Source organism: Heterodontus francisci, chromosome 9 (assembly GCF_036365525.1).
Source record: "Heterodontus francisci isolate sHetFra1 chromosome 9, sHetFra1.hap1, whole genome shotgun sequence".
Classification (NCBI taxonomy): domain Eukaryota; kingdom Metazoa; phylum Chordata; class Chondrichthyes; order Heterodontiformes; family Heterodontidae; genus Heterodontus; species Heterodontus francisci.
This window is the reverse complement of record NC_090379.1, coordinates 51,584,536-51,611,675: the sequence shown is the minus strand read 5'-3', so window position 1 is coordinate 51,611,675 and position 27,140 is coordinate 51,584,536. Positions and strand designations below refer to the sequence as shown.

Genomic DNA, 27,140 nt, shown 5'->3' with positions numbered 1-27,140 from the left:
AGTGAAAGCAGAGTATTTTAAAAATATAATTTTCAGGCTTATTTTATCTTTCCGTTAGAATGTCAACTGATGAAGACAGAGCGACCAAAATCAAACACATTTATCATTCGGTGTCTCCAGTGGACCACAGTAATTGAAAGAACATTTCATGTTGATACCCCAGAGGAACGGTATGTCTTACTAAAGGATGTGTGTTTATCAGTAACAATACTGATCAGAAGGGGGAAGGCTACTTTTTTCTTTAGCATCTCGAAAATGTTAGCACAAGCAAATTAACTAGTACATATTCAGTGTTTTTAAGGAAGACAGTAGTCTCATGTAGTCATTAGTATATTATCTATGTCTTTCAAGAATGTGTTTTATTCTTGGAGCCTTTACTTCCTTATAGGGTTTTAAGTATAAAGACTTTATGCATCTGCATATGGTCTTCAATAATACAATGATGAGGTTATGAAGAAGGGTTGAAAAATTAAGACTTTTCTTACTGGAACAAAAACGGTAAAGGGGATCTAATAGCGATTTTCAAAGATTTTTGAGAGGATAAAAAATTAGTATTGGGAGTCTTATTTCTAGAAGAATAAAGGGGATCGTTACAAGAGTATTTTTCACATGTTTATTAGAATATGGAATGCTTTATCTCAAGTGACTCTTGAGGTGGAGACTGTAACACAGTTAAAGGGGAATTAGCTAAGTGTTTGTAAAAGAAATATATGAAAGGATGCAGAAAACATTAGTTCCACTTGAAATGCCAGCACTGGTATAAGCGTGATGGGTTGTATGGCCACCTTCTCTGCTGTAATTTCTATGAAATAGCACCTATTCTGTTCTAAAGCTTATTGCAAGTTTTCTAACCATGAACTTCTACTTGTTAAACTTTTGTGCTTTTGTCCTCTGCTGTACTGTTGAAATGTTTAGTTTACAGTTCTTATGGTTATATGGACCGTGTCCTATTAACAACATGATGTAGCTACTTAAAATGTACATGAGGAAAAATGAAAAATCAATCTACACACAATGTGAACCTAAAGGCTGATATTTTAATCCTTTTATGTGTTGCAAGAGGGTGATTCAGTGTTTTTGTTTGTTCCCCCAGTAACTGTTGCTGTTAGTGACATTTGTGGCGATATCCCCAACAGCAGCACTCTGAAGCATGGGCACGCAGCCACTGAGTTAGATAAAGGGAAAGTAGCTGAGCCCAGCATACAATGCAATGGTTTCTACTACAGGAAAGAATACTGGGTACCTTCCCTAATCCTGTTTAGCTGTTTATAGGTTTGAGAATGCATTTCAATGAGAAATTGAGACAGCATTTTGGAGAAGGGAGGGAAAAAAAAGACCTTGTTATTTGAATAGAAATAAGAAAGTGAAAGAGAAAAAGTAAAGAAGGGTAATAAAGAAAAGAACAGTGGAAATCAAGAAGAGAAAAGGTATGATGGGCAAGAAGTTAAATAATAATAAAGGAAAACTGGGGAAAAGAAGAATATGTTACTACTACTTGCTAGAGTTGACTGCTGCATCAGGCAACAGGTATTTTGTTTTCCCTTAGCTTTGATGTATTATTTTTAATGCTGATGATTTATGTGGCTGGCTTCCATAATACAGCTGAGTCCCCAATGAAAGAAGAAAGACTACATTTATATAGCGCCTTTCATGACCACCAGGCGTCCCAACGTGTTTTACAGTCAATTAAGTACTTCTGAAGTTTAGTCATTGTTGTAATGTAGGAAATGCAGCATTCAACTTTGTACACCGCAATCTCACACAACAGCAATGTGACAATGACCAGATAATCTGCTTTTGTGATGTTGATTGAAGGCTAATTATTGCTCAGGACACCCGGGATAACTTGCCAGCTCATCTTCAAAATAGTATCATGGGATCTTTAACGACCACATGAGAGCAGAGAAGGCTTCGGTTTAACATCGCATCCAAAAGACAGAACCTCTGATAATGCAGCACTCCCTCAGTGCTGCACTGGAGTATCAGCATAGATTCCTTTTGTGCTCAAGTCCTGGAAGAAGATATATACCATCTACTGTTGTTACTGTGGCTGTAAATCTAATCTAATGTTGATAACTGTGGTGGAAAAAATGTACCTATCTCTAATGGCTTGGAAATGTAGGATCTGTTTTTAAATCAATTCTAGGTACCACCCATTAATGGCTGGTTGTGGACAGCTAACATAACTTGTACTACCTGAAAGCTCCTGATGCATAAGCTACAGTTGCTTCACTTTGGGGGGGGGGGGGGGGAAGCTGCAATTAAGGGAAAGCCATGCAATTGATAGAATTGTGATGTTTAGCTACTGATCATTTTTCCTGAAATATAAGATGAAACTTTGTGATGGATAGTTTAATAAAAATGTCTGTTACAAATCTAAGCATTTCTCTTTTAAAAAAAAAAGATTATTAAATGCAACGGTGAAGTGTTAATTTTGGGATATTTCACCTGTAATTTTCTTGTTTGCTTCTATTATGTATACAAGATGAGGTTTAGAATGATTATTTTTGGTTACATCCTCACAGGGAAGAATGGACAAAAGCCATCCAAACAGTAGCAGATAGCCTTAAGCAAGAGGAGGAGATCATGGACTACCATCCAGAGTCCCCAAATGATAATTCATGGACAGAAGGCATGGCCATTTCTCGCACTAAACCAAAACACAAAGTGGTAGGATACCTTAATTGCATATATGCAAGCACCAAATATATAATAACTTGAATGATTTAGTTTTGATGTATTGGAGAAACACAAAACTGTTGTTGATTGCTGATAATTACTTAAAATATTGACATGAAAGCCCACTCTGCACTATTTTAAGAACTCAATTAAAATAGACCAAGAAATGTCATCCAAGTACATTAAATACCCATACAGTTTTAATCACTAATTAGTTTATAGACTTGTGTTTCTTTTGGAAATGTATGTGAAGCAAGAGGGGAGGAGGTTGGTATTTTGTTTGCTGTGATTTAGTAAGTTAAAAAAAGATTTGAATTTATATATAACGCCTTTTCACAACCTCAGAATGCTCCAAAGTGCTTTACAGCCAATTAACGTCCTTTTTGAAGTGTAGTCACTGTTGGAGGAAACATGGCAGCCAATTTGAGCACAGCAAACAGCAACATCAGAATGACCAGATAAACTGGAAAAATATTAACTAGGATACTGGGGAGACCTCCCCTGCTTTTCTTCAAAATACCTGAAAGGGCAGACAGTGCCTCAGTTTTAACATCTCATACAAAAGGCAGCACCTCCCCAGTGCAGCTCCCTTGCCACTGCACTGGGAGTGTTAAACTGGATTATGGGTTCAAGTGCATTAATCAACACAATAATTTGTTTAACAGTCAGAATTTCTATCATGACAGCCAAGGTTATACTGTGGTTGGTTGCCTAAATTAAATTCATAGCTAGCCAATTCACAATGCTTTTAGCTTTTTTCCAGGGTGGAAGAGTCAGTTACTAGGGGACATAGGTTTAAGGTGAGAGGGGCAAAGGTTAGAGGGGATGTGCGAGGCAAGTTCTTTACACAGAGGGTGGTGAGTGCCTGGAACTTGTTGCCGGGGGAGGTGGTGGAAGCAGGTACCATCTTGACAAATACATGAATAGGATGGGAATAGAGGGATACGGACCCCGAAAGTGCAGAAGGTTTTAGTTTAGGCAGGCATCAAGATCGGCGCAGGCTTGGAGGGCCGAATGGCCTGTTACTGTGCTGTACTGTTCTTTGTTGTTTTGTTCAGTGCAATTTTTGCCCAACCATATGTCATCATGAAACCTTTTCCACTTACTGTAGGTATAAACAAACATAATATATATTTATATATATATTATATATAACTGAACAAAATCTGGAGTGGCGTCCCATTATGCGATTGGTGTTTCCCTCAAGTTAGCACCTTCCTGCAACTTCTGCAACCAAATAGGCCCCAGACATACAGACTTTCGTCTTTCTGCTGGACACCAGATTGAGGTTGAGGAGGGGGGGTAGCTGCTAGGCAAGTCTGCACCTCCTGAAACCATGCCTAGGCTACACAGCATCAAAGAAAGGTAACTTTTCAACTTGAAGGCTGGAATGTGAGGACATTGTTCCCTGGAATGAACAATGACCTATACTCCACAGCAAGTGTAGCAAGACTGCCTTTGCCATGGTGTCGACATTGCCGGTCTACAAGAAATCAGATTAGCCAATACAGGCTCTATTCAAGAGGCTAATTACACCTTCTACTGGTATGGAAAGAATGCTGAAGATCGCAGTGAGCAATTAGCTGGCACAATCAATTGAGCCAACAGTAGCAACCTCGGAGCACCTCATTTTCCTGCGGCCATCATGCGATGGAAGCACAGTCAACATCAAATGAGTATATGCACCAACTCTGAATGGCAGCATCTTAGATAAAGAATGTATCTATGACGCCCTAGGTGACATTCTGAGTATTTTTTATTTATTCATTCATGGGATATGGGTGTCGCTGGCCAGGCCAGCATTTATTGCCCATCCTTAATTGCCCTTGAGAAGGTGGTGGTGAGCTGCCTTCTTGAACCGCTGCAGTCCATGTGGGGTAGGTACACCCACAGTGCTGTTAGGAAGGGAGTGCCAGGAATTTGACCCAGCGACAGTGAAAGAATGGCGATTATAGTTCCAAGTCAGGATGGTGTGTGCCTTGGAGGGGAACTTGCAGGTGGTGGTGTTCCCATGCATTTGTTGCCCTTGTCCTTCTAGTTGGTAGAGGTCACAGATTTGGAAGGTGCTGTCTAAGGAGTCTTGGTGCATTGCTGCAGTGCATCTGGTAGATGGTACACAGTGCTGCCACTGTGCGTCAGTGGTGGAGGGAGTGAATGCTTGTAGATAGGGTGCCAGTTAAGTGGGCTGCTTTGTCCTGGATGGTGTCGAGCTTCTTGAGTGTTGTTGGAGCTGCACCCATCCAGGCAAGTGGAGAGTATTCCATCACACTCCTGACTTGTGCCTTGTAGATGGTGGACAGGCTTTGGGGAGTCAGGAGGTGAGTTACTCACCGCAGGATTCCTAGCCTCTGACCTGCTCTTGTAGCCACGGTATTTATATGGCTACTTCAGTTCAGTTTCTGGTCGATGGTAACTCCTAGGATGTTGATAGTGGGGGATTCAGCGATGGTAATGCCATTCAATGTCAAGGGGAGATGGTTAGATTCTCTCTTGTTGGAGATGGTCATTGCCCGGCACTTGTGTGGTGCGAATGTTACTTGCCACTTATCAGCCTAAGCCTGGATATTTTCCAGGTCTTGCTGCATTTCTACACAGACTGCTTCAGTATCTGAGGAGTCACAAATGGTGCTGAACATTGTGCAATCATCAGCGAACATCCCACTTCTGACCTTATGATTGAAGAAAGGTCATTGATGAAGCAGCTGAAGATGGTTGGGCCTAGGACTCTACCCTGATGAACTCCTGCAGTGACATCCTGGAGCTCAGATGATTGACCTCCAACAACCACAACCATCTTCCTTTGCGCTAGGTATGACTCCAGCCAGCGGAGGGTTTTCCCCCGATTCCCATTGACCTCAGTTTTGCTAGGGCTCCTTGATGCCATACTCGGACAAATGCTGCCTTGATGTCAAGGGCAGTCACTCTCACCTCACCTCTTGAGTTCAGCTCTTTCGTCCATGTTTGAACCAAGGTTGTAATGAGGTCAGGAGCTGAGTGGCCCTGATGGAACCCAAACTGAGCGTCACTGATCAGGTTATTGCTAAGCAAGTGCCGCTTGATGGCACTGTTGATGACACCTTCCATCACTTTACTGATGATTGAGAGTAGGCTGATGGGGCGGTAATTGGCCGGGTTGGACTTGTCCTGCTTTTTGTGTACAGGACATACCTGGGCAATTTTCCACATTGCAGGGTAGATGCCAGTGTTGTAGCTGTACTGGAACAGCTTGGCGAGGGGCGCGGCAAGTTCTGGAGCACAGGTCTTCAGTACTATTGCTGGAATATTGTCATTGCTCATAGCCTTTGCAATATCCAGTGCCCTCAGTCGTTTCTTGATATCACATGGAGTGAATCGAATGTGTGATGCTGGGGACTTCAGGAGGAGGCCGAGATGGATCATCAACTCGGCACTTCTGGCTGAAGATTGTTGCAAATGCTTCAGCCTTATCTTTCTGATGTGCTGGACTCCCCCCATCATCGAGGATGGGGATATTTGTGGAGCCACCTCCTCCAGTTAGTTGTTTAATTGTCCACCACCATTCACGGCTGGATGTGGCAGGACTGCAGAGCATAGATCTGATCCGTTGGTTATGGGGTCGCTTAGCTCTGTCTATCGCAAGCTGCTTACGCAATTTGGCACGCAGATAGTCCTGTGTTGCAGCTTCACCAGGTTGACACCTCATTTTGAGGTCTGCCTGGTGCTGCTCCTGGCAAGCTCTGCTGCACTCTTCATTGAACCAGGGTTGGTCTCCTGGCTTGATGGTAATGGTAGAGTGGGCGATATGCTGGGCCATGAGGTTACAGATTGTGGTTGAGTACAATTCTGCTGCTGCTAATGGCCCACAGCGCCTCATGGATGCCCAGTTTTGCATTGCTAGATCTGTTCGAAATCTATCCCATTTAGCACGGTGGTAGTGCCACACAATACGATGGAGGGTATCCTCAATGTGAAGGCATGACTTCGTCTCCCAAATGTCAAGAGGCTGTTCATCCTGGGTGACTTCAATGCATGTGTTGGCAGACTGTGATTCACGGCTGATGTGCCTCAGTGGTCTTGGGGTGGGCAAGGTCAATGATAACAGACAACGCCTTCTTGAGCTTTGTGTCTTGAATGAACTCTGCATCACGAACGCTTTCTTCCAGGGCAGACATTGTCACAAGTTATTATGGTGTCACCCATGGTCTGGTCACAGGCACCAACTAGATATAGTCATCATGAGGAGGTGCGATCTGCCCAGTGTTCTTCACACCCGCACCTACCATAGCTTGGATTGCAACACTGGCCACTCTTTTAGCAGCAGCAGAGCGAAGGTACACCCCCAAGAGTTCCAATGCTCCAAACAAGATAGCCTGCCACGCATCGATATCCCTTGCATATGCAGTGATGCCCAATACCAGCACTTTGCACTGTTGCTAAAACGCTTGCTACCCAACAAAGCCTCAACAGGAAGTGCCACTGCTGGCATCTATGAAGCTTGGAAGTCACTGAGCTCAATTATCTATCAGGCAGCAGAAGCATCATTTGGTAAAAGTGGTACCTGCAACAAGGGCTGGTTTGAGACCTACTCAGCTGAGATTATATCTGTCATTGATGCAAAAACAAAGCCTACATGATGCACAACATAAACCCAACAGCTAAGACACTGCATGGCCTGAAAGTAGCAAAGACAGCCATGCAAAGGACTGGGAGATTCTGCGCAAATAAACACCTGATCAGCTTATGTCAAGAAATCCAAATTGCATATGATAAAGGAAATCTACGAGCTATGTACAAAGGAATCAAGAAGGCTCTTGGTCCTGTCATCACTGAAGTTGCTCCCCTGAAGTCAGCAGATGGTGAAGTATTCACCGACCAGAAGTAAACAGAAGTCCCACTGGGTTGAACACTGCTGTGAGTGGTACTCCTGTGAGTCAGACATCTCCAAGTCTGCCTTTGATGCTCTCCTGCAACTTCCTGTCGTGGATTAGTTGGATGAGGAACCCACATCACTGGAGCTCGACAAGGCCATAGACTGCTTAGCAAACAGAAGGGCACCTGGCAAAGACGGAATTCCAGTTGAACTAATTAGGCACGGAGCGTCCCATCTATTGCCACATCTTCATGACCACCTCTTCTGCCAGAAATTCGGCTCTGTTTCACAGGAGATGTATGTGTGACACTAAAATCATCACACTATACAAAAACAAAGGTGACAAGATTGCAACAACTACAGGGGCATTTCACTTCTTAGTGCTAAGGTCTTTGCTCGGGTCATACTTAAAAAAACTCCATTTATTTGCAGACCAAGAGTACCCGGAAGCACTGTACGGTTTCCGTGCTGGCAGATCTACTGTGGACATGACCTCCATATGGCAGCTACAAGAGAAGTGTAGGGAACAGAGTATACCCCTTTACCTTACTTTTATAGATCACATTAAGGCATTTGACGCCATCAATAGAGCAGGGCTGTGCAAGATTTTGGAAAAAATTGGCTGTCCACCGAAGCTCCTCAGTCTCATCCGCTCCTTCCATGATAACATGCACTGCACTGTACAGTTTTATGATTCCACTTCCGACAGTTCCAGAGTGAACAAATGAAGTGAAACAGGGTTGTGTCCTAGCCCCCACTCTGTTTGGCATCTTCTTCTCCATGCTCCTGACCTTCATCTTCCCTGCAGATATGAAAGGAGCCGACTTGCACACTAGGGCAGATGGCAAGTTCTGCAATCTATCAAGGCTGAAAGCAAAGACAAAAACAGATCACATCTTGATCAGAGAACTCTTCTATGCTGATGATGCTGCACTAGTCACTCACACGAAAACTCAGCTACAAAGACTCATGGACTGTCTCTCCCATGCCTGTAACTTATTCTCTTGACTATAAGTGTCAAGAAAACTATGATCATGGGACAAGCTGTTGCACCTCCACCCCTAATCACACTAAATATTATCCCACTGGAAGTGGTTAGCAAATTTTGCTACCTTGGGTCCACAGTGCCAGACAATCTGTCTCTTGATGCAGAGCTCAATATACACATAGGGAAAACAGCTACCACCTTTGCCGACTTGCAAAACCCACATGGGATAACACCAAGCTGATCCTTAGGACCAATTTGATGGTTTATAAAGCCTGTGTTCTCAGCACCTTGCTGTATGGCTGTGAAACATAGGCGACTTGCAGCTACCAGGAAAAGCAGCTCAGTAATTTCCATCTTCACTGCAGTGCATTATGAGTATATCCTGGCAGGACAAAATCACAAATGTTCATTCAGAATAACCCTAAAGTTTCACATTGCAGCATTTCATTCTTAAGTAATTTGAGGTTTCACACTTGCATCATAATTGGCTAGTTTCCTTTTTGAACTTCCTTCACTCTCTTCTGTGCTCTCCATGCAGGATCACCAAACTTGCTGGAACCGATGTACTTTACTCAAATTTCATTCTTTTCACTTTTCACCCACTCATGTTTTACTGAGTGACTTGTTAGCATCACTACTGACCGAGCCACCGAGTCCTTAAGGGCATATCTGCAGTCGGTAGTGAGAGAACCAACAAGAGGGAAAACCTGCTTGACCTCTCCCTCACCAGCCTACCTATCGCAGATGTATCTATCCATGACAGTATTGGTAGAAATGACCACTGCACAGTCCTTGGGGAAACAAAGTCCCGTCTTCGCACTGAGGAAAACCACTATGCTAGACAGCAGAAGCAGCATGCGATAAAGCAATGGGATCCCATAGCCAATGGATCAAATCCAAACTCTGCAATCCTACCACATCCAGTCGTGAATGCTGGTAGACAATTAAACAACTAACAGGAGGAGGAGGATCCACAACCATCCCCATCCTCAATGTAATCCTCAGTGCAACAGACAAGGCAGAAGCATTGTCTACCATTTTCAGCCAGAACTGCTGAGTGGATCATTTCTAGCTGCCTCCTCTTGAGGTCCCCAGCATAACAGATGTCAGTCTTCAGACAATTCAATTCACTTCACATGATATCAGGAAACGGCTGAAGGCACTGGATACAACAAAGGCTGTGGACTCTGACAACATCCTAGCTGAGATACTGAAGACCTGTGTTGCAAAACTTGCTGCGCCCCTAGCCAAGCTATTCCAGTACAGCTACAACACTAGCATTTAGCAAGCAATGTGGAAAATTGCCCAGGTATATCCTACCCACAAAAAGCAGGACAATTACTGGCCTATAACTCTACCCTAAATCATCAGCAAAGTGATGGAAGGTGTCATTGATAGTGCTATCAAGTAGTACTTGCTCAGCAATAACTTGCTCATTGATTCTCAGTTTGGGTTCCATCAGGGTCATTCATAGAATCATAGAAAAGTTATATCACAGAAGGAGGCCATTCAGCCTGTCATATCCATGCCAGCTCTCTGCTAGAGCAACTCACCTAGTCCCACTTCCTGCCTTTTCCCCATAGCCCTGAAAATGTTTTCACTTCATAGAATTATCTAATTCCCTTTTGAAAGCATAGTTGAATCTGCCTCCATCACAGTTAGGTGGTGCATTCCAGATCCTGAACACTTGCTGCATAAAAAGGTTTTTCCTCATGTTGCCATTGCCTCTTTTGGCAATCACAAATCGGTGTCCTCTGGTTCTGGATCCTTCCACCAACTGGATCAGTTTCTCCAAGCTACTCTCTCCAGACCCCTCATGATTTTGAACACCTCTCTCAAACCTCCTCTTAATCTTCTTCCCCAAGGAGAACAGTCCCAGCTTCTCCAATCTATCCACATAACTGAAGTTCCTCATCTTTGGAACCATTCTCGTGAAGCTTTTCTGCACCCTCTCTAATGCAGTCACATCCTTCCTAAAGTGTGGTGCCCAGAATTGGTGCATTCTCCATGTCTATGCCTCAACCAGAGTTCACTTGCCAACCAATCAGCACTCTCTTCTCATGCAGTATAAGTTGTTGTTTTCCCTTACATTGGTTATTCTTGTGATTTGTCCTGATGAGTGCAAGATGAAAAGCTTCGACAACATGTCTCTATTTTCAGCAGTACTCAAAACTAATATTAGGAGCAGGGATAATTGGACAGGGCAAAGAGATGTGCAGTCCCCATTTTAAAAGTCAAACATCCTGCATTTTTCACTTTTCCATTGTTAATTCTTATGCATTGGAAACTGCCAATGGCAACTTACTATACAACAATTGGGCCCTCACACCTTTAGTGACACTGAAGTTTCCACTTGAAATGTGGACGTAGGAATTTATAATAGGAAAATATTGATGGGAAGTGTGTTTGAATGTAAAATTTATACATCTCAAACTTGCATCTAAATGTATTTATTGACTGTTGTAGTCTCACTTTCTGTGTCACTTTTTCTTATTATGAATTCCTGTGTCCACGTTTATAACAGTTTTTCCCAAGTAAACTTGTTGACATAATTACACCATTTAGCCACTGGGTAGTTATGGAGCAAGTTCTGGATATCTATGGGGTTAATTTTCACTTTCAGCCATGGTGGAAAACTGGCGGTAACAGATCTGTCACCCATTGTACATTCTGCCCAATTTAAATTGAGCAGGATGTATGATGCGTGGCTGATCTGCTTCTGCAGCTTTTCCGCCACTGCTGAAAGCGAAAATTACTCCCACCATCTTGATTTTTTTTTTTCCAAGCAACTATTCTCCTTGAGTCAGTTTAATTTTGAACTGAATTTCAAAACATTTTATGTTGCTTTAGTTTTAAAATCTAATCTTCTAGGCTTTGTTATTCCTGTAGCTCCTTCATCCAAACAGCACAGTGGAGCTCCTGCTCCATGAACCTGGTGATTACCTACTAAACCAAGAGCAACATCACAGAAGAGACATTAGTCATGGTTAAAATACATGTCAGCATATTCATATTCAAAGCCATCGAAAAATTTTGGGTGCTTCTCAGCTGTAACCCGAATCTGCTGTCAGTCAGCACAAACTCCTACATCTCCATGAAAATTCCACTGGAATATCTAATTAAGCCTTTCATATGCTGTCATGAATACAATGTAAAATAAATCTTTCTGGAGTAGCTGTACTCTGACCCTGAAATTGTATGAATTCATTGGGGCTATATTTGTTTTCTGTTAGACAGTTTGTGGTTATTGTTTGGTGTGTTACAGACTATGCATAACTTTGAATACTTAAAGCTCCTTGGAAAAGGTACATTTGGAAAGGTGATTCTGGTAAAAGAAAAAGCTTCTGGACGGTATTATGCCATGAAGATTCTTAAGAAAGAAGTAATTGTGGCAAAGGTAACTTCAAAATTCATTGACAACACTGCTGCAAAATGGCTTTTAATTCATGAAACTTTAATGACTCTTTTTCACTAAAACCTCTTTTTCTTGTTAGCAATCTATTAAATCAACATCTGTTACTTGAATTGAAATTCAGTTTTATTTTACTGGTTTTCTAAATCTAATGCTTTTATCTTTTATGCAGGATGAAGTAGCACACACTGTGACAGAAAATAGAGTGTTACAAAATTCTAGGCATCCATTCTTAACTGTAAGTACTCATTCAAAAGACTTCAGGAAATGTCCAATACCTATTCTTTTATCACAACATCTCAAAAATGATTCACACAACACATCAAATTTGTGACTATTGTAAAGTTTTGAAGAAATACAGTTTTTAATTGAACATACTCTCATCTTGATGTTCTTGAAGCAATTTTGTATTTGCAAAGTGCATAATCTTTTTGTTTTCTTGGCTTTCAAAGTGCACTTTGATTTTTCATTCAATTTGATGTTTTTCCACCATCAGCTCTTGCTAGATATGGCGGTGTAGCCTTGCTGCACATTGCTCTGGGAGCAGTTTCAAGTTCCAGACATTTGATTCCACTAGACAGATGCGGCCTGAGGTGTTAGCTAGGATTTGAAGTGGAACATCTCCGTGTCCTGTTGCCCAAAGAAATTGACCTTTTTATCTGATTTGGCCACAATAACACAATGTGATCAGGCGTTGGATTTTAAAGCCCCTCCGCCGTTGGGAATGGGAATGAAGATCGGTGTGGTGGAGGCTTGTCACCGACCCTGATGGTGGCAGGCCCCATGCCGATCTCCACGGCAAGACGTTGAGGCAGCCGCCCCGCTGCTCGGCGACGGGACCCTCATTTAATATGTAAACTAATTTACATACCTGATTTAATGAGGATTCCGTCGCCTCCTTAGTCGCCGCACTGATCTTCATTCGGGTGGCCGACAGTGCTGCGCCTTCGAATCTCCGCTCGGGGAAACGTGGCGCGACATCTGTGAGGAGGGGGGAGGAGTATTTTTTCTTTGTTGGGTGGGGGAGCGGGGTAACAACAATGCGGATTGGTCAGGGGGACGGGGGGGGGGGGAGGGGGGGTTGGGTGGTTGTGATGGGAAGGGGTAAAGGGCAAAGTGGCCGAACTTTAGTGGGGGGAAAGGTGAAATTCACAATATTCGAATTCCGGGGGGGTGGGGGGGCGGCGGTGGGGAGAAAGGGCACGAATGTCTGGAAATGCCATTTGTGGGAGGGAGGGGGTGTGGAGAATGCATCTAAAGGTCATTTAATTGTGTTTTGTTGAAATCTAACTTAACTGGCCCTTTTTAATTTTTAAATGTCCATTGAGAGCTGTAAGCCCTTTAAAAATGTGCAGGCGCCAGATGCATTGCCTGCAAAGAACAGGGCCCTGTGTATTAATATATGCAGCTTCCCATATATGCAAATGCGCCACACTGTGAACCCTACTGACGATCTTAAACTGGTTGTCAGCATAATTCTTGGCACACTGAGGATTATTTAGCAAATGTTGTCCAATTGCGGAATCACATCTAATACTGGACGCTGTGTTTTGAGTTTTGCAAGCATGGGCTGGTTGTGTATCTTGCCAAGCATGGGCTGGTTGTGTATCTTGCCCATTGCGAACAGCAGAAGAGACATGTTTTTTTTTGATTAGATTAGAGATACAGCACTGAAACAGGCCCTTCGGCCCACCGAGTCTGTGCCGAACATCAACCACCCATTTATACTAATCCTACACTAATCCCATATTCCTATCAAACATCCCCACCTGTCTCTATATTTCCCTACCACCTACCTATACTAGTGACAATTTTATAATGGCCAATTTACCTATCAACCCGCAAGTCTTTTGGCTTGTGGGAGGAAACCGGAGCACCCGGAGAAAACCCACGCAGACACAGGGAGAACTTGCAAACTCCACACAGGCAGTACCCGGAATTGAACCCGGGTCCCTGGAGCTGTGAGGCTGCGGTGCTAACCACTGCGCCACTGTGCCGCCCTATGTTGTTTGATACGATCCACCAGTCTTTGGGACGTACGGCCTATATACCTGGCATCTCACTGGCATTAAAATTGATATATCAAATTACAGATTTGCAGACAAAATATGTACAAACATTACACCTGTTTCAGCTAAACAAAATAAGTGACAGTCATTCGCTGGTTCATTCCTCAGGGCAAGGCCATGACCAACACAGTCGAGCTGCCTGGTTTAAATTTCAAACAAAGCTTGGTAGTTAACTGTCAGTCACTGTTAACTGGTGCATTCCCCATGGCAACACCTCTACCAATCAGAGTTGATTGCCAACCAATCAGCACTCTCTTCCCATACAGTCTAAATTTGTCATTTTACCTTACTTTGGTATTCTTGTGGATTGTCCTGATGAGTGCAAGGCGAAAAACTTCAACATAATGTCTCTATTTTCAGCAATAATTGAATTCCATTCACCTTATGGTTACTCCTACATTTCAAATCATGTATTCAGTACAACAGTACTTTGCCAAAACATTTTGCTTATTCATACTTTTTCAGGGAAATTTTTGCATTGATTGTGTAAATGCATATGAAGTTTTTTAAACGCTTAAGCTACATCTAGTATCTTGTATAATATTTGTGGAAATAATATTTGCAGTATCATATTTTTATATTCCTCATATATGAACTATTTTATAATTAGTGTATTGTTCATGCTAAGGAGTTCCCTCCTGGCAGATCTGTATGCATAGAGAACTTGGTGTCTTAAAAACACACCTAGGTTTGTTTTAACATTTTTGCTACTAAACAGTTTAACCAAAATTAGGTTGAAGATTAGACCGTTTCTCGTTTCTAGCGAAAATGGAACCAGTAAAAATTCCTTGACATGTATTACCCTGCATTCAGTAACCTACACATGACTGCTGCAGGGACCTAATCTAGCCAATGTTGCCTTTTCATTAGAATCAGACTTTTTAATTTAATAAAAGCAAAACAGTGCAGATGCTGGAAATCTGAAATAAAAACAAATGCTGGAAATACTCAGCAGGTCTGGCAGCATCTGTGGAGAGAGAAGCAGAGTTAACGTTTCAGGTCAGTGACCCTTCATCAGAACTTTTATTTCAGACTTTTTATTTGCTGTGTAAGGTTGAGGAGCTAGAAAAACACATCCTAACCTAGTTATTCAATGACTGTACTTTTAAACTAGTGGAACAGTTTAGTTCTGTTAAATAAAATTTGATATTTTTATCTTTAAAGGCACTGAAGTATTCTTTTCAGACAAATGACCGTTTGTGTTTTGTTATGGATTATGCGAATGGAGGCGAGGTAAGGAAGGTATTCGTTAATTGAACAATGGTATCTAGAACTTTCATTTCTCTTCCAATTAGCTTTCCTTATCTACTGTTTTTCGGGTATTGAGTCCTTGCTGGGTGCAGTTTAATTTCTTCTGTGGTGAGAGTCGTTGCTATTTGACTAGTGGGCTGCCATCACTGCTGAGAGTCCTCATTCAACAATGCTTCCAACTGGAGTGACTGGAAAATGCTCAGGAATGGGAATCCTAGATGATGTTTTACCCTTCCTTCTCAATCCATTGGTGCTGAAGTCAGCTGTAACATCCCTACCACTATCCTGGCTGAATTAGTTAACTTGGCACAGATAGACATTGAACCTGAGACTGATCATTCTGGCCTGCATGGCTAAGCTGCTCACTGGGCAAGCTCACTTAAAATCTAACTTATGATTGAAATGTGAGTGCAACAGTGAATATTTTAAGTAACTCCTTGTGCTTGTTTTTATTTCAGTTATTCTTTCACTTATCAAGAGAGCGTGTATTTTCTGAAGACCGTGCCCGTTTCTATGGAGCAGAGATTGTCTCTGCTTTGGATTATCTCCATTCTGAGAAAAATGTAGTGTATAGAGATCTTAAGGTAGGAAAGATTTACAATAGTGCATTGCCTTCTTTGCCTGCAGTAAACTGTTAAACTGGAGTGATATGATAATTATCTCTCAAGATTTCCCAAGAGGGGATACTGAATCTCTCAAAAGATTTCAGGTCCTTAAATTGTTGGGGAATGTGTCATGACATCTACCCTCTATATGTGAGAATTAACTTACCAGTATAAACAGGATAATAATGACTAGTTTTATGCTCAGTGTGCTGTTGCTTAATTTTGTTTAGTTGGAAAACCTTATGCTAGACAATGATGGCCACGTTAAGATAACTGACTTTGGGCTTTGCAAAGAAGGTATCAAGGATGGAGCAACTATGAGAACATTCTGTGGAACTCCTGAATATCTTGCACCAGAGGTTTGTTGTTACCCTTTATTACTCATTTTTTTGCTGTGTGAATACTTGTGCTCTGCCAGGTAAGGGATTTCAGTGCTGCAGAATGAAACACATTTACCACATTTAGTTTCCATTGATAGCAGTCCAGATACAGTACAGCCAGATGTTTTCTGTAAAAGTGTTTCTGTTGAATCTCAATAGTGTAGCTTTAGTTTAGTCTGACGGCATTTCAATGCGCCAACCATCCTCACAATCTGAGTTACAGTGTCAATTTAGTGCCAGTTTGTACTGTTGTGTGGTCAGTGTTGTAGATCTGAAATTACTAGGAACGATCACTATTCAGATTCGTTTCAGTACAGTATTGAGGGAATGCTGCACTGTCGGAAGAGCTGTTTTTCAGATGTGACGCTACACCAAAACCCCATCTGCTATCTCAGGTGGACATTAAAGATCCTGTGACACTATTTGAAAGAGAGCAGGGGAGTATTCCCAATGTTTTGGCTAATATTAATCTCAACCAATATCATTTTTTTTTAATGATCATGTATTTCACTGCCGTTTGTGGAATTTTGTTCTACTAAATTGGCTGCAGTATTTCCCTACATTGTAACAGTGACTGTATTTCAAAAGTACTTCATTGGCTGTAAAGTGCTTTGGAATGTCCTGTGACGTGTGAAAGGTGCTATATAAGTGCAAAATCATTTCCTTTAGCACTAAACATGTTCAGGGTAAATTTTAAATAAAGCAACATATGGCAATTTTAAAATGTCTTTGAAGTTAAGGTGTTAAACTAATTTAATTAGTAAATCTACTAAGGTATGTCTCTAACCAGAAATGTCAGGATTTACTTTTATGGAAATATTTGTCCATTTTTTTTTGGTGAATGGTGACTTGTTACCTTGCTAATTTTAAAATGCTACCTTATCTTTTATACTTCCTCATCTTTTAGCCATGAAACTTTGTTGCTAGACACTTGGTTCCTTTTGAAAATACCACACTGTGAACCATCCGTTTGACTCATTTGCATGTCTGTAAGCACAGAAGTATCACTTCAGTAACTTTGGAACCTTGCATTTTTTTACATATATTTTACCACACTTGAATCACTTTTCTTGTCATTTAGTCTCTGGGCTTGTTTTGAAAATCCATGTTTGGAGCAGTTGTTTGAAACAATAGCTCTGATGAGTTTGTTGTGCAATATTATATTACATGAATAATTTAAAAATGCTTTATGGTACATTACTTTGGCTCAATTTGAAAAAGTGACTTCCTTCACTCTGGCTTTTTGTACCTTTTCAATATGTGGGGTTATTGGAACAACATCTATATGTACTCCAAACTAAAAGTACTAAAATGTTACTTAGTAACCACAGGAGCTTTAACAGTATGGTATATTTGTATGTGTGGCTTAATCCCACCCTCCCACATCATGACAACGATACCACTTTCGGCTGAAGTTCACAATCAGTGCCTTATGCTAGAAAACCTGACTCTGTGGGTTAAGTGAGAAATGTTTACTAATAAATTTAGGGTTTCACTAGTAAGATATCAGTTTAACTTACTACCCAAAGAAATAGCTTGGCAATATTCTCCCCAGAAACAAAATTAAGAAATTAGTACTAAATTTATAAATAACGACGTGCCATTTTGAGTATTATATTATTAGACATGTGACCCAAAGGCCACAAGTGAAGGTATATTCTATAATCATGTTTGGAGACTGAGCAGAGAAACACTGAAATGAATAATAGGAACTTAAGAAATGCAAAATTTTTTTTTATTCATTCACGGGATGTGGGCGTCGCTGTGGCCAGCATTTATTGCCCATCCCTAATTGCCCTTGAGAAGGTGGTGGTGAGCTGCCTTCTTGAACCGCTGCAGTCCATGTGGGGTAGGTACACCCACAGTGCTGTTAAGAAGGGAGTTCCAGGATTTTGACCCAGCGACAGTGAAGGAACGGTGATATAGTTCCAAGTCAGGATGGTGTGTGACTTGGAGGGGAACTTGCAGGTGGTGGTGTTCCCATGTATTTGCTGCCCTTGTCCTTCTAGTTGGTAGAGGTCGCGGGTTTGGAAGGTGCTGTCGAAGGAGCCTTGGTGCATTGCTGCAGTGCATTTTGTAGATGGTACACACTGCTGCCACTGTGCGTTGGTGGTGGAGGGAGTGAATGTTTGCAGATGGGATGCCAATCAAGCGGGCTGCTTTGTCCTGGATGGTGTCGAGCTTCTTGAGTGTTGTTGGAGCTGCACCCATCCAGACAAGTGGAGAGTATTCCATCACACTCCTGAATTGTGCCTTGTAGATTGTGGACAGGCTTTGGGGAGTCAGGAGGTGAGTTACTCGCCTCAAGATTCCTAGCCTCTGACCTGCTCTTGTAGCCACGGTATTTATATGGCTACTCCAGTTCAGTTTTTGGTCAATGGTAGCCCCTAGGATGTTGATAGTGGGGGATTCAGCGATGGTAATGCCGTTGAATGTCAAGGGGAGATGGTTAGATTCTCTTTTGTTGGAGATGGTCATTGCCTGGCACGTGTGTGGCGCGAATGTTACTTGCCACTTATCAGCCCAAGCCTGGATATTGTCCAGGTCTTGCTGCATTTCTACACGGACTGCTTCAGTATCTGAGGAGTTGCGAATGGTGCTGAACATTGTGCAATCATCAGCGAACATCCCCACTTCTGACCTTATGATTGAAGGAAGGTCATTGATGAAGCAGCTGAAGATGGTTGGGCCTAGAAAACTACCCTGAGGTACTCCTGCAGTGATGTCCTGGAGCTCAGATGATTGACCTCCAACAACCACAACCATCTTCCTTTGCGCTAGGTATGACTCCAGCCAGCGGAGGGTTTCCCCCCTGATTCCCATTGACCTCAGTTTTGCTAGGGCTTCTTGATGCCATACTCTGTCAAATGCTGCCTTGATGTCAAGGGCAGTCACTTTCACCTCACCTCTTGAGCTCAGCTCTTTTGTCCATGTTTGAACCAAGGGTGTAATGAGGTCAGGAGCTGAGTGGCCCTGGCGGAAATGTTCAGATAACGAAACTAAACATTCAGAGTGTTTCCTTCTACCTTTCTCAATGTCCAGTTAGTATTGAACACTTGTACCATAGTTGTTCGATAAATCGTAAATGATGATGCCATTAATAAAAGCTGATGGCAGAAGCACAGCATAAAGAAAGAGCTAGAGGTGTTTAAACCTAAGATAGTTTAAAGAAGTACAATTTGATTCTTCACTCAAATTTAAAAGATTATGCTGAAGTGACTGTTTGTTTGTTTACAATTCAAAACCGCATATTAAAGGATTTTTAATTTTTGGCTGCTAACTTGGGAAGGACACCCTTTCAATGAAAAAATAGACGTTCTCTTTGCTTTACTGCCATCTTTTAACTTGGGCACTGGAATGTAGTATAGTTGCTTCTGTTTACACAGTTGTTGTATAGTTGTTTTTAGCTGCATGCAAGAATTTGGTTCAGGGGATGGTAGTATCTTGGAAATGTGAGCTTCTGGTTATCAAAGGCTTCAATGTTTATAGCTGCCTTGGTTTCTCTTGTAAATTGTGTTAAACAGCTGTCACGCATTGTCCTTGTGATATTCTAGTGCTATCCATTTTAACAGACTTTGACTTTTCTCATTGTTCCAATGCAATGTTCACAAATGGGGATGTGGTGTAGGCATTCTGCGGATACCATCAGACTTCCTTTATTTTTGCAGCTGAGTTATTTAACAGCAGCCTGTGATTAATTGGAGTTACTTTTATTGATGGTACCTCCATGAAGTATGTAAAGCCTAAAAAGTCAGAATCCTTTCCAGAGGCCCACCCTACTTGAAAACAACTACGCTCCCACCCCCATCAGTGTGTTTGCCCAATGAATAGCAGGCCCAAATAGACCACGAAGGTCCGATGTTTGATCCCTGGTTTGTTAGCTAGCATAGGACTGCTGCAGTTGATCTCAGTGGCTTTTATTAGAGCGGTTACCACTACTGAGCACTATCCAGCAATTTCTGCTGGATGTGTGCATGTGTGGATATCAGGTAAGGACTGGGTTGCCCTGCTCAGTCAAAAGGTATAGCAGTCTAACATTTGTTGCCGGAGAACAAAGAAAGCAAAGGTCTCTTTAAGGTTGAATATTGATAACGTCTGGAGATGCTAAATGTGAGCCCCAGGGGAAGGGATGACTTGCAAGCTAAAGCTGAGCTGGTGATTCAATTGATGGAAATACCTGATGGTCTTGTAGTATTGGAGCGAGCAAAGTGGAGAGCATGGTGGTGAAATTTAATGATGGCAATTTGACTGACTACCCTTCCTATTTTTTTTTCAAGGATTCCTGTGTCTCATGCTGTTCTCTGGCTGAGGGACAAGTAAACTACTGTCTCCACTCTCATTGCAGCTCTGAGAGCACTTTTACATACAGAAGTACAACTGATGGGAGGCATCTTGCTCTCCCTCTGTTAGCTGAATTTCTGAATTTAAATGCTTGACACTCGAGGAACCAACAGCATTTTAAACCCACAATGAATGTGCTGTTAGACTAAGGAGGCTGATTTCAAAAAAGTAAGTGCATGGAGCCAGTCCTACAAGATTGCACTGAAACAGCAACTGAGTTTCTTCATTACACAGCAGACCTCCGTGCAACCAGTAATATTAAAGTAAAAGGGCTTTTGTATGGAGGTCACTGCATAAGACAAGAACAATAATAATAGACAATGTAAAAGCACCTTCTAACTGGCTGCTGCTGTGAGAACAGCCTGGGCAGCTTGCTCTCTTTTCTATAGGTCGTGTCTGACTTGACTGGGTGCTTTTTACTGACAGCACAGCTGAGATTAAGAGGTCTCCATGTGAGGAGCTAAGATCCTGAATATGTGTCCTATTGTTCTAAATCATAACCATGTTGTCGCAACTATAATCTGTTTTGCCAAACAACAGGCCTTTTAAAAATGGAACCCGAAGCAGTTCTAAAAATGTTGAGGCTGTTGATTGCTATCTAAATGTGAAGTTTGCAAAGAAAAATGAGCTTCAATTACCTTACTTGAATTGATCCATAAAGATGACATGGTATCATTAACAGAGGAACAGCAATGGAGATAGAGATTTGCAGTACAAAGGCAAAATTCTGCAGATGCTGACAATCTGAAATAAAAACAGACCATGCTGGAAATACTCAGCAGGTCAGGCAGCATCTTTGGAGAGAGCAACAGAATTGACCTTTTCAGGCCTGTGACCTTCATTAGAACAAATTTGCCATGCTCTATTGTTTTAGTGAGGCACAAATAATTAAGAAATTGAAACATAAAGTTCAGTTCCTACAGAACCAACGGAAACTTTTAGAACTAAATCATGGGTTATTGCATGTGTCTATAATTCCCAATGGTGCCCACCCGTTACGGAAGGCCCCAAGTGTACCAGTGGATTCCTTTTCTGGAGCTACCCAGGAAGAGGCTGCTGATTACAACTGAAAACAAAGATGTTGTTTATTTGTTTGAGATTTTTTTCTTTACTGCATTTAGGCAGTTTCTTCAAATGATTATCATTTTCAGGATCTAGTTTTAATCTTTTCCTCCTCTGGCTTTTTTGTCAGTATTTTATGGATTAATCTAGGGTGTATTGATATTGCTGCTTAGATGCTAAATTTCTGTTTTTCCTTCACACTCCTGTAGAGCAGTCATAAACAGTGCTGTGGGCAGAATTTGCTCCAATACATTTGTATGTTGGACTAATGCAACACAACTTAATGGCTGTCCCTGCCAGTAAAGGGTAGTTAGTATGATATGGATCAGAAATTCAATGTGGGGATTTGAGAAGCTGTGAAATGACAGCTGTAGAACTTGTAATAAAATGCACTGCAAGTCAGTATTGCAAGCACCTGAAGAGGGGGAGGGTAAGGTTATTCCTAATTAAGATGCATTTAATTAACCACAACTTATTTGAAAGTTGTGTCTTTCTAAATTTTCAGTTTTGTTGATAAGATAATCAGGAATTTGGGGTCCAGAGTGATACCTTTCTGAGCAGTAAAACTTTCTGATTACGTTTTAAAAAGTTGATGAGTGTAGCTCCTGGAATTCTGGCTGGCAAGCAGCTGTGTTTCTCCTATACATATATGGGGCAGCTGTACAACCAGCTGTCGCTTGGTTTGAATCATACAGGCAGGAGCTGCTGTAAATAGACCTGTGTGTAAGTAACATAATACCTGCTCAGATTCTTGACGGCAGATGAGTTCTACATTTCTCCACAAACCTTATTAAGAATTAAAAACGAACAATTTCACCGGCTACTAATGCAGTTAAGATCATCCGTGAAATCACCCTAAAAGTATTCAGGTAATTTCAGAAGACTTCTGACTTGTGAACTCAAAAGAAATGTTTTTAAAAAAAATTAAATTAAGATTCAGTAATAGTCTCAACAAAAAAAAATACGGTGAACAGTTTCTAAACATCGGTTGTCAAAACAACGGGTAAACTCTGAGGTTCTGAGTATTAATCAGAAAGGTCATACCATTAATTATAATGGAAACTAAAGTGATCTTTAAACTTATTAGCCTTGTATTTTATGAAATAGGTTGGTCTAGATTTTGTGGTCAGCAGTAAAGTGATGGCACTCGCCACTGACCTCGAAGGAAGCTGCCCACACAGATCTAGCGATCTCTGTGGTGTGGATTTCCCTTTTCCCGATGTAAATTTGAATCTGGTGCCAAGGCAAGGGAATCTCCAGGCATCCGGCAACAGTGATGTCAGCAAGCAGGGTCAGCAGCCAATCGCGTTGAAGTATTCGCACAGACTGCAAACCATGAAGTAAAATGCACTTATTATTTTTTTCACCTTTATTTAAAATTTTACAGCAACCAAATAAATGATTGGGACATGCACGTGATTAAGGTAGAAGCTGAAATATAAATGTTTAAAATTAAAATGTAATTTTTTTTTATCATAATGGAGAAATTTGACATTGTATAAAATTAGTTTTTCAGGGCCAGTGCAGTTGTTCACAAGAACATAAGAAATAGGAGCAGGGGTAGACCATTCAGCTCCTCAAGCCTGCCCCACCATTCAATAAGATCATGGCTGATCTGTCCCAGGCCTCAACTCCTCTTTTGGGCCAGCTCCGCCTAACCCTCGACTCCGAGATTTCAAAAATCTATCTACCTCTTCCTTAAATACACTTAGTGACCTAGCCTCCACAACTCTCTGAGGTAGAGAATTCCAGAGATTCACCCCCCACTGAGATAAGACATTCTTTCGCATCTCAGTTTTAAATGTGTGCCCCCTTATTCTGTAACTATGTCTCCTAGTTCGAGATTCCCCCCGAGTGGAAACATCTTCTCAACATCTACCCTGTCAAGCCCCCTTAAAATCTTATATGTTTCAATAAGATCACTGCTCATTCTTCTAAACTCAAATGAATAAAGGCCTAACCTGTTTAGCCATTCTTGATAAGACTATCCCTTCATCCCAGGCATCAGCCTAGTGAACCTTTTCTGAACTGCCTCCAATGCTAGTATATCCCTCTTTAAGTACGGGGACCAAAACTGTACGCAGTACTCCAGGTGTGGCCTCACCAACACCCTGTACATTTGTAACAAGACTTCCCTATTTTTAAACTCTAACCCCCTAGCAATAAAGGCCAAAATTCCATTTGCCTTCCTAATTACTTACTGCACCTGCATGCTAACTTTTTGTGTTTCATGCACAAGAACACCCAGATCCCTCTGTACTGCAGTATTTTGTTGTCTTTCTCCATCTAAATAATAAGTCTTCCTTTTGATTCTTCCTACCAGAGTGGATTACCTCACACTTTCCCACATTGAACACCATCTGCCAAGTTTTTGCCCACTCACTTAACCTATCTATATCCCTTTGCAGATTCTTTGTGTCTTCATCACAACATGCCTTCCCACCTATTTTTGTATGGTCAGCAAATTTAATACACTACACTCTGTCCCTTCCTCTAAGTCATTAATATAGATAGTAAATAGTTGAGGCCCTAGGACTGATCCTTGTGGCACCCCACTAGTTACGGCTTTCCAACCTGAAAAAGACCCATTGATCCCGACTCTCTGCCTTCTGTGTGTTAGCCAATCCTCAACCCATGCCAACACATTACCCCCAATACCCTGAACTCTTATTTTGTCCAATAACCTTTTATGTGGCACCTTATCAAATGCCTTCTGAAAATCCAAATACACTACATCTACTGGTTCCCCTTTATCCACTCTGCTTGTTATATCCTCAAAGAACTCTAACAAATTTGTCAAACATGATTTCCCTTTCATAAAACCATGTTGACTCTGTTTGATTGTATTATGTTTTTCTAAATGTCCTGCTATTTCTTAATAGTGGACTCTAGCATTTTCCCAATGACTGATGTTAAGCTAACTGGTCTGAGGTTTCCTGCTTTCTGTCTCCCTCCTTTCTTGAATAGGGGCGTCACATTAGCAGTTTTCCAATCTGCTGGTACCCTACTGGAATCCAGTGAGTTTTCATATATTATGACCAATGCCTCCACTATCTCTGCAGCCACTTCTTTTAAAACCCTTAGATGCAGGCCATCAGGTCCTGGTGACTTGTCTGCCTTTAGTCCCATCAGTTTGTCCAGCACCTTTTCCCTCGTGATAGAGATTGTTAGAAGTTCCTCCCTCCTATTTACACCTTGCTCAACTATTATTGTTGGGAGGTTTATAGTGTCCTCCACTGTGAAGACCGATGCAAAATATTGGTTTAAATTATCTGCCATTTCGCTGTTCCCTGTTATTAATTCCCTAGTCTCATCCTCTAAGGGACCCACACTCAGTAAATATGAACTTAGTACGCTGTTAACCACTCCTTTAAACCTCATTCAGCAAGGTCTAACTTTATCAAGGGTTTTTACTACTAGACTAATCGCGTAAAAGGGAAAGTTTCTTGTAAGTTTGTTGACTTTTAGTTGATTGCAGACTGGCGGCACTTCAGCTGTGCAGCCTTTGGGGATGTATAGAAACACTGACAGAAACATCTGGATTTCCATGTTTAACTGCTTATGTATGGACTGCGAATTTGCTGTCAGTTTCAGAGGAATAATGACAGCAAATGCTGACAATTTCACCATCATTACTACCACAAAGTCCGGACCATTATAGTTTTAGCCCTTTACAGATTGAGAGTGAGGAACAATTTTCTTTTGTGGAGTGCATTGTATCTGTAATTACAAGATCAGTGTTTATGGTGAAACCTTCCATTGCATTGCTTCTAGAACATTCCAGTTAAGTATACATCTTTTGAGATGAAGATTATGGATCATTTTTATTTCAGAATCATATTTTAAGTTTTCTTCACTTTAATGATAATTTCCAAGCTCTGTTTCAAAGTATGCCTTGTGGCTTTTTTTAAAAAACCATTCTGTTTAGATTCACCTATTCCACAAGTCTAGACTTATAAGCTCTTTTACCTTTCTACGGCTTTTGGCACCCTTAACCATCCTATCTGCTCCAATGCCTTTCCTCCACTGCCCGGCTCTATGAAACTGGCCCATGGTCCCATGCTTATCTCACTGGGCATAGAGTGCCTCTAACAGTTGCTTCTCTGCACCTTCATCTCCAGAGTCCTCAAAGTCTCCCATTGGCCCCCTCTTCTCTTCATTTACATGCTGTCCCATTTTGACATCTGCTGAATTGAGATTAGCTTTTACATGTGCTTTGATGACACCCAGCTCTCTCTCCCAACATTTTCATTGCCTGTTTATTGGCAAACTGCTTGTCCAATATTCTGCCTCATCCAATCTTGTCTTTCTGCAGCTAAATATTGGGAAGACTAAAGCTAGTACCATCAGATCCTGCAACTATTTCTGCTCTCTTACCACTGAATCCAACCCCATCTCTAACATCTCTCTCAGATTGAAGAAGACTATTTGCAACCTCCGTGTTAGCCCTGAGCTGGTTTCTGACTCCACATACTCTCCAGCAAAAAAATTGCTTACTTACATCTTTGTAACGTTACCTTTGCAGCTCCTATTTAAGTCAGTTGCCACTGAAATCTTCGGACTTGCCTTCATTACCTCCCGACTTGATTACTCCAATGTTCCCATCTTCAATCCTTTACTTTTCTTAAACTCCAGCTCATCAAAAACTGTACTGCGTGAATGTTATCCTGGACAAAGGCCTGTTTGCCCATCACCTCGTTCTTTGCTAACCTACGTTGGTTCCCAGTCCTCCAATATCTTGAATTTAAAATTCTCCCTTACTCTGACACCAGCCTTTGTCACAAACCCTTCACCCACCCTTTACCTAACCATTGACTCTAATGGATTCAGCTGCTGCTTTGCTACTTACTGGAATTTCCTCCCTTACCTCTCCTCCATTAAGACTTTGTAAAACCCATCTCTTTGACCAAGCTTTTGTTCACGCTTTAAATGCTTCTTTTCTCAGTGTCTGTTTTCGTCATGCCTCTGTGATTTTTCTACACTAAAGACGCCTTGTTGTTATCCTTCATGATCTTGAACATCTCCATAAAGTCATCTTAGTTTTCTCAGATCTGGTGACATAAGTCCTAATTTCTTAAATCACTCTTCATAACTGTGATCCCTCATCCATGGTAACATCCATGTGAATCCAAGCTGCACCTTTTCAATTGCTTTGATAGTCTTCCTATAATGGAGTGCCTGTAATTTTTTTCAGCCCTATTCAAATATCGTTTAGTAGTACAGAACTTGGAACTTGAGTGTTAGAAACATAGAAAATAGGAGCAGGAGTAGGCCATTCGGCCCTTAGGGCCTGCTCTGGCACTCACAAAAGATCATGGTCTAATTCAGGACCCTGTTCCCGCTTTCTCCCATATCCCTTGATCCCTTTGGCATTAAGAAATATATCTATCTCCTTCTTGAATATATTTAATGACTTGGCCTCCACTGTCTTCTGCGATAAGAGAATTCCACAGGTTCAGCACCCTCTCAGTGAAGAAATCTGTCCTCATCTCGGTTCTAAAAGG

At 41.6% G+C, this 27,140-nt stretch overlaps 1 protein-coding gene across 6 annotated transcripts in view; it reads left to right on the top strand.

Moving 5' to 3' along the window:
• The window catches only part of akt1 (v-akt murine thymoma viral oncogene homolog 1), a 94,862-nt gene that overhangs the window by 56,539 nt on the left and 11,183 nt on the right, over positions 1-27,140 (top strand). For 3 of the 6 annotated variants that reach the window (XM_068039045.1, XM_068039042.1, XM_068039043.1), the window contains 7 exons: positions 59-170; positions 2,526-2,670; positions 11,782-11,913; positions 12,101-12,166; positions 15,162-15,230; positions 15,707-15,832; positions 16,084-16,212. In XM_068039045.1, coding sequence (XP_067895146.1) covers positions 59-170; positions 2,526-2,670; positions 11,782-11,913; positions 12,101-12,166; positions 15,162-15,230; positions 15,707-15,832; positions 16,084-16,212 — 779 coding nt within the window. Of the gene's footprint in view, positions 1-58; positions 171-1,176; positions 1,528-2,525; positions 2,671-11,781; positions 11,914-12,100; positions 12,167-15,161; positions 15,231-15,706; positions 15,833-16,083; positions 16,213-27,140 lie in introns of those variants that run through there. The other 3 variants (XM_068039044.1, XM_068039047.1, XM_068039046.1) reach the window with 3 other exon arrangements.